Consider the following 12,309-nt stretch of genomic DNA (forward strand, 5'->3'; position numbering starts at 1 on the left):
AGTCGGTGCCTATGGTGACATGCTAATGCTAAATGGGTTGAGTTGTTAATTTATCCATGTATTGGCTAAATTAGTCTAAACTAAGAACTAGAAGAGTAAATTTTGGAGGTGGAATTGGACTGGAGATCTCAGAGGTGTTAAATCCTCTCAGATAACAGCTTGAGTTAAAACAGATGGTGAAAACTCATATGAAACAAAAGGTCTTCATACCTGTTGGCTAGAGTGTGATTCAGACATCAGCTCTGCCTTATCAGCTTGTGGGACTTCTGTCTTCCTGGAGGATATCACATTTATCTTTGTCTGCCCTTGGTTAATTATTGACTTGTTAGCCTTGTTTGCATTAGCTGATGAGGTGTCATCCTCTACTCTGAGAGACACCAATCCATGATACTTGATTTTAAAAGTAACACCCAAAAAAAAAAAAAAAAAAGGGAGAGGATTACCATTCATAAGCAACTTCAAAATTCTCCTCACAAAAATGGAAAGGAATTTTGAAACACAAATTATTGTCAATCAAGGGGAAGAGACCCCCCCCCCAAAGAAAAAGATGAAGAGAATGAGACAGTGCAGTCAGTATTAACTAAAGTTGTAGTACATGCAGCTAAGGTAAGACACAATAAGGAAAGAATCATAGAAGAAGCCACATCATAATATTCTTACTTTAAAAGCCACATGGGTTCCATTGCTTAACACAGATGAAGGATGAACCTGAAAAGGCCAGACAGTGAAATGAGTTTGGCATATCTACACAATATAGAAACAGGTAGCTATCTGAAGCTTTTCGTGAAAGTCTCATTGGGGTTGCTGGTTAGATAATCTAGGTTAGCAAACACTACAGATTTTATTCTTGGTTTTAATTTTTTTCCCCTACAATGGAGGCGGATGATATCTGAAAGTGGGCAATTAAAAATGTCCTACATTACAGGGACTATAATAGCATAGTATCAGAGGGGTAGCTGTGTTAGTCTGGATCTGTAAAAGTGGCAAAGAGTCCTGTGGCACCTTATAGACTAACAGACATCTTGGAGCAACTGACGAAGTGGGTATTCACCCACGAAAACTTATGCTCCAATACATCTGTTAGTCTATAAGGTGCCACAGGACTCTTTGCCACTATAATAGCATAGTTATGGCACTGTAGCGATGCCAGCATAACCCCATAGTGTAGACAGCCTACAGCAATGGAAAAGGTTTTTCTGTCACTGTAGAACTCCATCTCCCTGAGAAACATTAGCTAGGGGAACGGAAACATTCTTCCATCCACCAAGCTGTGTCTTCACTGGGAGCTACATTGTCACAGCTACAGCGCTTAGGGGTGTGGATTTTTCACACCCCCGAGTGCCATAACTATATCGACCTGAATTTTATGTGTAGATCAGGCCTGACACACAAAGATGTGCTCATAGTCTCTTTACATAACAGTTAAAGATCACAGTCATGTCCCAATCAAATCAGTGTACATGAAATCTGCCTAATGAGGTGTCTCCACTGTTTTTTTTTCCAAATTAGTTTATTTTCTAGTATCTTCAGGATCAGATGATTAGCTCCTGTAAATTGACCTCGTTCCATTAATTTCAATAGAGCTCTGCTGATTTACCCCAACTGAGAAGCCACCCCATCCGAATCTGCATTATTTTGGTTTGTTGTTTGATACACATTTCCTTCCTCAACTCCATCTGTCTTTCTCATATAGACAGCTCCTCAGTGTCAAGGCTTTCAGAAGATACAGTATATTCTTAAAAAACTCTTAAGTCTGATCCACTGAATGCACAGATATTTCCTAGTTACAGTAAATTCAGGTAAAATCACTGTTTTAAAAAATATATATTATCATCCCATCACCATAAAATAGATCTGCCTTACTATTTTGCCATTTCTGACAGCTCTAAGCCTCATCCTTGACAGATTCACCAAGTTGAATTCCTGTAACACATCCCCTCTATCCACCATCATCACTCTGGAAGAGGACAGCGGGATTTCTTCCAAGTGAACAGTGCCAGGATTGGAGGGCGATGAGGACCCTGAGGAAACTGGAAGCAATGCGCCTGTCCCCCGTAAATTGGGCTTGTTTTGGCCAGAGGAACGGAAAGAGCTGCATTGACCTGAAAGCATACAAGATGGCAGATGGTCAGTTCATTTTACATGAGCAGATAGCTGGTCACATTGACTAGGGCACTGAAACAGCTTGTCATTAAAAGTTGGATGATTTTTCATCTAATGTTGCCGATTTGCTATTTATTCACTAGTCCTCATTTCTCCTATTTATTTACCTAGAGGAAAAGAGCATTTGTGTATAGTATTGTCTGTGAGTCATAAAAATATAAATACTTTAGTACAAGTAAATAAAATCAACTCCCTGAAAATCAAATGCACTAAGAGGTACTTGTTGAAGGTACACACTTGGTCCATAGACTTTCAGGAATAATGAACAATTTTGGAAATATTTATGCCCTAATGATTTTTTCTCAACCCCAAAAAAATTTTGCTGCCCTGTAAATGAGCACACATATTCTGTAGCACTCTCTTCTGACCCTCACATGGTTCTGCAGCAGCTGGCCTCAGTTTCCCTTCACCCAGGAGACAACCAATAAGTCCAAGAAGGCCATCACACACACCAATGCCCCTACCATACACTCAAACACAGTCTCTTTTGTCCCAGTCTCACATCAGATACAAACCCTCCTTTACTGAAGGTCTGTCTATTTTGAAGCTCCAAATAAGTCTCTCAGATCTTCCACTGGGCACCACCACTCCTTTCTGAGGCCTATCTATTCCCTTTCATAGTCCCTCTCCTCTTCAGCTTCCCCAGATAACACAGCTCATCAGCCCGCCCTGGCTGCTCCTTATTATCTTTCCCTTTGGAGTCCTCTGAGTTACTGAGCTCCTCTTCTTGGACCTGTGCTCCCTGGATCCTCAGGTGACACCTTCAGAAGGCTTCCCCAACTGCTTCCCTCAGGAGTCTTATTAAGAGCTCAGCACCACCTCAAACAGCTCCCCAGTTACTCTTCTCTGTCTCCAACTGCAATCCCCCCGTTTGACTATTTCTCACACAAAGCTCTCTCCCTCTCCTGTCCATTCTTCTCTGCCTTATAACGCCCAGGTATCTCTCCCTATCAATGTATCAGCAGCAGCCAGTTGGTCCCAGGTGCCTTCCTTATCAGTCATTTGGGTAGCAAGCAATCAGTCATAGGTGCCTTCTTTTTCACACTTTGACATGGTCCTATTTTCCTCTCAAAACAGTTTTACACTGATGAATCTCTGACTTCAGTTGAGTAATTTGGTTTTACATCAGTGTTACCAATAGGGTGACCAGATAGCAAGTGTGAAAAATTGGACACTTATTTTTGTGGGCGGGGGAAGGGGAGGGTATAACTGCCTATATAAGACAAAGCCCCTAACATTGGGATGTCTGGTCATCCCAGTTACTAGACAGAAAATCAGACCATGAACCTTTAAAATGACCTTTGCAAAACTAACCCAAATTCATTTTCACATTTGTATAGGTAATGCTGTTCTGCTAGGCTAGGGGTTCTCAAACTGGGGGTCGGGACCCCTCAGGGGGTCGAGAGGTTATTACATGGGGGGTTGCAAGCTATCAGCCTCTCCCCCAAACCTGGCTTTGCCTCCAGCATTTATAATGGTGTTAAATATATAAAAAAGTGTTTTTAATTTATGGGGGGGGGTCGCACTCAGAGGCTTGCTATGTGAAAGGGGTCACCAGTACAAAAGTTTGAGAAGCACTGTGCTAGGCAGTTAGAGAGAAGAATATTCTTCAATCTTCAAAGAATTTAGCTGTCTAGATAAGTATTGGTATTTTCCTCATCCGTTTCCACATTAAAACACTCCACACTTAATCACTGAAAAATGCTACAGTATTGTAGAACAATTGCTCAAACCAGTAGGATACTACAGAATTTATTTTAAGGGCTGGGTTCTGTTGTTAGATTTTTTTCTGACATCTTTCCCAAAGGAGTGCAACAACTGTTATACAATCACCAGAAAAACATTTTAGTGGACCTTCAAAATAAATTCCTTTGAAAATAATGATGAATGCTGAAATCTAACATGCTTGTTGTTAGCAAAGATTTTTTTCTTTTGTACTTGTTGCTTTCTCCGTGCTATGTTTCCTAAGAGGAAGACTAGAGTTATGTGAGAGAATAAACGGGTCTGCAACTGTCAATCCTGTTTTCTTTTTTTTTTTTAAATTAAGCATTTTGATTTGAAGGTAAGTGTTGTTGAAAGTAAGTAGCTACTCAGCCAAGATTGCTCCAGATTTTAAAGATGATGATCAAAAGAGAATACCTCCTTTTGAGTCCAGAATTTTCACTACAGCTTTTGTCCTGGTGCCAAGAACTGCATTCACAGGGGAGTTCAGAACTACTTCAAAGACCTCATCATCTTCCTCTAATCCGTCATAAGTAATTGCTATATTCCACGTCTTGGTTGACATTCCTACCAGAAGTAAACATTTTAATTAGTCTTTAATTGCTATTTCAATCAATCTGGGTGTCAAAAAAAATATTAATTAACATGTCTACAGCTAGAATAGAATAGCTTGTGTATGCTATTGTGCTTATACCAACTGACTGGACTCCTGCTGTTCTCCCAAATAACACTAAGAGACCAAATTTGTTCCTGGACAATGATGATTCAGTTCATGTGCATACACTGTAATAAAAAGCTGCCTTAGACATGGGAAATGATGGCTACAATACATAGATTTAGGAATTCAGTTGCAATTTTAAAGAGAAATGTGATGTATTCTTTTTATTTTAGAATCTTAATTCTAGAGATGCTGCAATTATTTAAAAAATTTGCATAACTAATCAAAAATTACACTGACTTTTAGTACTATGCTTCAAAAGCTAGCTTCTGGTCTCTGTTACAAATTTTGAGTAATTCCTGGCTTTAATTGTGTTATTTCAGATTTACAGCAGTGGAAATGAGAACAGATTGTAGTTCTAATGTAAAGGGTTATTCTGGTTATTAGTTGAAAGACCAATAAATAATCATAATCATATATATAGATGTATATATTTACACACACAACAAAAGGCTTTAGAGGTGAATGCAAAGACCTTCTTTTAAACAATTCCATTCAGAAAAGTTGCATTTCAGTTGGTCAGACCCAGATCCCAGAATGGGCATTATTGTTATTAGTACTATTTTTGGATTAGTACCATTTTTGTGTACAAAACTGACTCACAAAGTTAAGATGGATGTTCCGCATGCATGTAGTAAGATACATATATACAATATTAATTTTTATGCTGCCTCTGTTGGCCTCCCATTTGTTTTGGTCTCCATTTCCTAGTTACCTTTCAGGTCCATCTCCAATCTGAGATTATGGGCTTTTATCCAACGCCCACTGAAATCAATGTAAATACTCCCATTGACTTCAATCAGCTTGGATTGGCTCCTATGCCACCACTAACTTTCATTTGTAATTTATTATTTTTATTTAATGAGTCCATCACAGTGGACTCTGAGCATGTGTTTTTAAAATAAACATCAAATTAGTTCACCAGTGTTAACTAATTAGACCTCTCCCCACAAATTAAAAATAAACCCAAACACCAGCATCCTCTCAAGATAAAGCCTGAGAAAATAAATTACTTTACACGATGCCCTGAAGTCAACAGATCTGGGGCTCCTGCCAGTGTAAACCTAGACAAAGGACCTTCCAGGGGGATAATCTGCCAGTGGGAAGAGCAGTAAGGCAGCATGGAAGGCATGTGTAGGAAGTTCATGCAGTACAACAAGTGAGGGATACTGGCTGGAAAAGAGGGGTGGGATATGCCAGATCAGCATATCCCATAGCCAGCCTCCACCTGCAGACCTCTTATGGAATACCACTTATAAACTAAAGCAGCCTCCACCTCTGGTAGAAACCCCAGGGGAGGACAACAACAGTAAAGTGGCCTGCCCTCCCCCAGGGTGAATCAATGTACACTTCCCTGCACCAAGTTCAGAGCATTAGCTTCCCAGAGTAGCCGGACAATGGAGGGGAGTATATCCCAGTTAAGGGCCTTGCACTGAAAATACTCTGCCCACAACCTCTAGATGTTTCAATCTAAAGAACGGTAGGTTGAGTGCATCAGCTGATCTTAGGCATTTGGTGAAAGAGAGGTGACCTCCTAGGTCGTCAGAACCCAAAGCATTTAGGGTGTGTGTTTGGTTTTTTTTACACTAGTCTCAACATCCTCTATTGCATTTTTTAATTTAAAGTAAAAAGTCTAATGACAAGGTCTTTGGTTCTGCACTGTTATCCAGAGCAGAAGACACCCACTCTTCTGCCAGAACTGCCACAGAGGGAGTGCCCTTAATACAATTTTTTTATCTGCTCCTACTCTGTTGCTGCTATTCCATCCGTATCTTCCACCCTCTCTGTGCTGAATACTCCTATCAGCCATTGGGAAGAATCAGTGATTTCAGAGGTGTGCTAGGAAAGTGAACAGATTCCCCCACCTATTGTGTTTATTGCTTTATGGCCATCCACCCTCCCTAATATGTCTCTAAAAAAAGACCAGAAGTTACCTAGAAATTAGACCTGTACTTCCCCATTATGTCAAAGCTGAAACATTTCCAGCAAATTTTAATTTGTTGATTAGTCTTTTAACTGAACTGTCACAAATTTTCCTATGTGATAGCCAGGCAAAGACTGCAATCCTATGGCATCTCTGTAGCCAAAACACTGCTTGCATTGCCTTTTTTCACAACAAAAGCTGAGATTCCAACTGAGAGATTCCCCACTGCAAACTCCACATGGTTGGGTTGGAATTTGCTTATCACCTTCCCCTTATCTTCTGTTTTTCAGATGCAGATAAGTGCTTAGGCTATTTTCCCATGAAACAAGTGTCGTTTGTTTGAGGTTTCCACAGATATTTCTCATTTCTTTTATAATCATGGTGATGTTTTGTAATTGAAATTTTACTCCTGGCACCACTGGCATAATCTCAGTGGGCATTTCAGGAAGCAGTCTGAACTCTGTGGGCCACATTTCCAGAAGTCAAGTCCTAGATTATGTCTAGAAAATATGCACAGGCACAGTTAGTGCTGACAACTTGGGCCTGCATCTACAAAGGAGCCGGAGGTAATTTTGAAAGCAAATGGGTTCTCTTGCCTAGTTATTCTTTGTATGTGAAAAACCAGATTCTTAGAGGCACAGCACTAAACTCTGCCCAGGCAGAGGTGGGCTAGTGTGACTTTAAGCATCTTTACACCCTCCTGATCTGGGGCTGCTTCACAGCTTGGGACCTATGTAAATTACAGCAACTTCTCTAGGCTGCCGTACTGGCCTCACCACTGCCTAGAATCCCTACATTAGGGGTTGCTAGGGGGACCTTATGGCTGCCTTCTGCAGTTCTTTGCCAGGGAAATCCTCCCCAACCTGGCTCTGGGGCTTTTAGGATCTCCTTTACACTGCTATGGCCATTTTACCTGGCATAAAAGGAACAGAGCAAGGGTGAGAATCTCAACCTATCTGATAAAAATTCTGATCACACAAGAAATCTGTGGGAAAGCCAGGAACTGAATCCAGATGTCCTGAATCCCATTCTAGTTTCTTAACAACAAGAACAGGTTTCAGAGTAACAGCCGTGTTAGTCTGTATTCGCAAAAAGAAAAGGAGTACTTGTGGCACCTTAGAGACTAACCAATTTATTTGAGCATGAGCTTTCGTGAGCTACAGCTCACTTCATCGGATGCATACCGTGGAAACTGCAGCAGACATTATATACACTGTATATATATATATATATATATATATATATATATATATAATATATTTCGGAAGTGGCCCAACTTGATGATCACTTTAGATAAGCTATTACCAGCAGGACAGTGGGGTGGGAGGAGGTATTGTTTCATGATCTCTGTGTGTATATAATGTCTGCTGCAGTTTCCACGGTATGCATCCGATGAAGTGAGCTGTAGCTCACGAAAGCTCATGCTCAAATAAATTGGTTAGTCTCTAAGGCGCCACAAGTACTCCTTTTCTTCTTTCAACAACAAGAACATCCTTCTTTTCACTACCAAGTTAGCCACGCTTCATACCTGAATTGGCACTGAAGTATCGCTTTTACCATTCTACTATATAGGACTCCATTACATTTACTACTGTACTGTTAGCTCAGGTACTGGCTTACCTAGAGATGGGCCCCAAACTGCAAAATTCAAATCTGAATCCGGACCCAAACATCAGACATGTTCATATCTGGGATTTTGATTTAAATTTATCTGCAATCTTAATGTATTATTAACTGTACTTTTATGGGGAATATATCATTGCATATAATTTTATATAATGTTCTCTCAGCAGTAATGCAGTACTATATGAAACAAAATCTACGTAGTCTCCCCAGCTACATCAGCAGCTCGATAAAGTCAAGAAGATACACTTTGTGTTTGGAACTACGGTGAGAAGTTGATTTCTAGTCCTGGTGAAAGTTCAGGACATTTATCATCTTGGTAGGGAAGTGCGCCACAGGGAAGCGCATCACAAAATGGCAAGTCAAAAATGTGTAGATGATAGTAGTTATATTGTTCTGCAGCACTTCTTCCATTTCTGTTATTCGTTAAACTACCATCCTGTACTTCTGCAAAGGATAGCAGATAAGCATCTGTCTCTTTAAAAAGGGCATAGTGAAAATTACATCATCTCACTTCAGAAAATAAATATTGTGTCTGCCATTTGGAGTTCTCTTCTATGAGCTATATTAGAAGCAATTGGAGGGAGTCCCTCTGCACAATTTAGCATTCAGACACAAATGATAAAAATGTGAAAGCCCTCAACAAAGCTTCCATTATGCTTGGCAGTAATTGCCACGTTTGTTGGCGGTCTCAGCAGAGAGGCCAAGAAATGATAGGAGGTGGAGACTGATCAGTCCATTGAGTGGTTTGCATTTAGGGTGGGGAAGATTGCACTGGCAATGACCTTGCTTTACCTTTTCAACTGATGAGTTAAAACAGTGGTTCTCAACCAGGAGTCCGGGGCCCCATGAGGGACTGCACGCAGGTTTTAGGGGGTCCGCCAACAGGGCTGACATTAGACTTGCTGGAGGCCAGGGCAGAAAGCTGAAGCCCCACCGCCTGGGGCTGAAGCCTAGGGCCACGAAGCCTGCCACCCAGGGCTGAAGCCAAATCCTGAGAACCTTAGCTTTGTGGTGCTCCCTGTGGCATGTGGCCCTGGGCAACTGACCTGTTTGCTACCTCCTAACGCTGACCCTGGCTTTTGTATGCAGAAAAACAGTTGTTGTGGCACAGGTGGGCCATGGCATTTTTATAGCATGTTGGAGGAGTCTCAGAAAGAGAAAGGTTGAGAACCGTTGCATTAAAAGACTGCTCTCCAATATGGCACATTTCACAATTAATTAATTCATTGTAAAATTAAAACTGATATACCACTACGTACCTGGATCAAACTGAATGAGCTTAGAGGGAGTCACAGTAAAATCCTTTCCCAATGTAGCAGACACTTCATTAACCTAAGAAGAAGTTAAACAGAAAATTCCATACAATGGAGAAGCTCAGTCTTTCCAAATCTTTTTAGTCTATTTAACCAAACCAATGCAGTCTAGTGAATGCTTCAACCTACTATGGATATTCATCACCATACTCTGAGAGGTCTCAAAGACACACACAGTATTGTACGGTTCACTGTGACACTTGAGTGAGAAAAGAAATAGGAAGAAAAATAAATCTTGCCAGTTCAAACAGGAGAAAAAACCTCAATTCCAACCTTGCTTTGGGTTAAAAGTCATAATATAAAAGCTTATTGCGCATCTTGTCCTTTCGCTTCTCAAATCACTACACAAATAGCATCACTTAGCATTTTTATTCAGCAAAATCTGGGGCCATAGTTATAGCTGGCACTTGGAGACAGATATAATAGCTCCCTGAAAGTGTACACTAGACAACTGGCCTGGGTGATTGGAGCTGGGGTTAGCCTAGCCAGAGTAAAAGCATCCTCACAGCCTTCCTGCATTACTGTGTCCTTACTGTTTCTGCACTCACCTGTGTGTCTGGGAACATGTCCCATAGTTCTGTGCACTGATATGCTCTGGGATTCTTTCCCAGTCAATTGAGTCAATTGCAGGAGAATTGGTCTGTCCCTTGGGGGAATTGTGGGAAGGGCATTTGAGGATTATCAGCTCTTGAGAGATCTTACCGCCGCTGGTATCCTCACTGCAGAGTTGGTGGGTTCCAGCCCAAGATAAAACACCACTTGGGCTTTAAACCAAGCAAGCATGGGTTCAAAGTGCAAATAAGTACAAGCCTGAGAGTTGTGCATGTGGATGGTAGGGGCTGTGTGGCAAAAACATGGGGAGGAGCACGGGCTAAGGTGTAGATATACCCAAACAGTGCGTCGTTACACTACAACATCAGCATTACTGTGTGGCAGCATCCAGCCCTTCACTTGGGGGCCTTGTGCTCCCATTTCTACTGAGAGTAGGAATAGTTTGTGTGCAGGGCTATCCATGGGCACCATTGCCTAGTCAGGGTGGGCATGTACATACACATGAGGAAGCAGGGGGAACCATGACTCTCCATGACTTTTCACAGGAGGTAGAATTTGGGAGGCCAATTTCCACCCTGTATTCTTATTGCTGGGCTTGATTTATCTGGCCTACAAGTGCCATATGCTCAGTACCAACCAGAATATGACCCTTAGAGTGTAAACCAGTGGTTCTCAACCAGCCGGCCGCATGCGGTCCAATTAGCACACAGCTGCGGCCCAGCTCAGCTGTGCGCTAAGGGTCGTGGGCTCTAGGATCCCAGCTGCCGCCCAGCCCCGAACAGCAGGGTTGGGGTTCTGGGGCCCCACACAGCAGGGGTCGCAGTCCCTGCCCCCCATCCCACGCTCAGCTCTCCACTCCTGGCCCCACTCTGTGGAGGTGTCTCTGGGCAGAGGGCGCTGAGCATAGGGGTTTGTGTGTGGCAGGGGGTTAGGCGGGGGACACTGGTTCTCAACCTGGGCCCAGATAACACTTTGTGGGCTGAATCTGCGGCCCATAATGATAAATAGGTTGAGAACCACTGGTGTAAACAATCCTATGCACGATAAAGGGAAAAACAGCCTGAGATATACCATTTTGGATCCAATCGTAACCCCACTGAAATCAATGACAAAATTTCCACCTCAGCGAGGATAGGATCAGACTCTATGTTCTCAGTTAGAGCTATTTACTGCCATCAGTCTACAACGCCTGATCTAGTTGTGTTATAAGCTGCTGAACCAAAATATGCTATGCTAGTCAGAGAAACTGTATTAACACTGTACGAGCAAGAACAGAGTCTTGACAAACACAGCTTGAACCGTATTGCCTCTTTACTGATATAGCGCATGATTACTTGCTTACCGACCCAATCAAACAGCTCATGTAATTATAAGAAGGAAAGTAACTGCCCCAGATCATTATTCACTTCCAACCCGAACTTTATGTTTAACCGTACCTTCACTGCAATAAAGGCAGAGTCTATGGAGTGCCCCGATCTGGTGATTTTCAAAGACAACATTCCCACATTCTCACATACTTCGTACTCAGCTTGTTGCATTTCAATTTGAGACCACCTCAGTTCCAGACTGTGGGGGGTGGGGGGGTGGGGGGGACGAGAGGAGGAAAGAAAATCTGTGTGAAAAACTCTTTTGCAGTCCACAGGGATCCCTCCTGCTGACTATGGCTTTGGTACAAGTGACATTTCTCTCTTGATTGTTGATTCAGTGAATACACACAGCAAGTTTCTGTTTTCAAACCAGTGGGTTTGTTTGTGAGATTGTGTTAATTAGAGATAGGAGAAACAGTTAAATAAATTGAGAATTCCAACTGAGTCTTCACCTACCCACTGAACCAGATGTGAACATCTTCTCAGGGCCAAATCCTATTCCCACTTAAGTCAGTGGAAGTTATGGTTCTATGGGACCAAGATCTGATCCTAGGATCTGTTTGGCTAAGCCAGATTCTCTCTCTCCTGTTTGATTTCAAATAAAGCCATTGTTTCTTCCCTCCATTTAGTTTTATTTTACTGTGACTCTCCAGTATTCTCCCTGTATCATTGCCTCTTCCTTCTTACAGCTCTGCCTGGATCCAGCCCCCTTACCTACTCAACATGCCCCACTCCTGTGGTTCCTCTATTCCCACAGGCAACTCTGGCTGCCTTTCAAACCAGCTCCCAGAAACTGCTGAATTCAAATCTTGTATAAAACACCCCACAGAATCACTTAGGAGGGAATTGGGCTGGACTTACTGTAAAGTCACAAGTTGGGAATGGTGGAGGAAAACATGGGATGAACCCTCTTGAAGGGTTGAG

At 42.1% G+C, this 12,309-nt stretch overlaps 1 protein-coding gene across 1 annotated transcript in view; it reads right to left on the reverse strand.

Annotated features, from left to right (window-relative positions):
* FREM1 (FRAS1 related extracellular matrix 1) overlaps nucleotides 1–12,309 on the reverse strand; it is an 85,822-nt gene that overhangs the window by 16,407 nt on the left and 57,106 nt on the right. The window contains exons 27-32 of the mRNA XM_077816445.1: nucleotides 11,455–11,584; nucleotides 9,413–9,485; nucleotides 4,303–4,452; nucleotides 1,864–2,102; nucleotides 661–708; nucleotides 211–390 (exon numbers count right to left, since the gene is read on the reverse strand). Coding sequence (XP_077672571.1) covers nucleotides 211–390; nucleotides 661–708; nucleotides 1,864–2,102; nucleotides 4,303–4,452; nucleotides 9,413–9,485; nucleotides 11,455–11,584 — 820 coding nt within the window. The remainder of the gene's footprint in view (nucleotides 1–210; nucleotides 391–660; nucleotides 709–1,863; nucleotides 2,103–4,302; nucleotides 4,453–9,412; nucleotides 9,486–11,454; nucleotides 11,585–12,309) is intronic.

This window comes from Eretmochelys imbricata, chromosome 5 (genome assembly GCF_965152235.1).
Source record: "Eretmochelys imbricata isolate rEreImb1 chromosome 5, rEreImb1.hap1, whole genome shotgun sequence".
In the NCBI taxonomy this organism is placed as follows: Eukaryota; Metazoa; Chordata; order Testudines; family Cheloniidae; genus Eretmochelys; species Eretmochelys imbricata.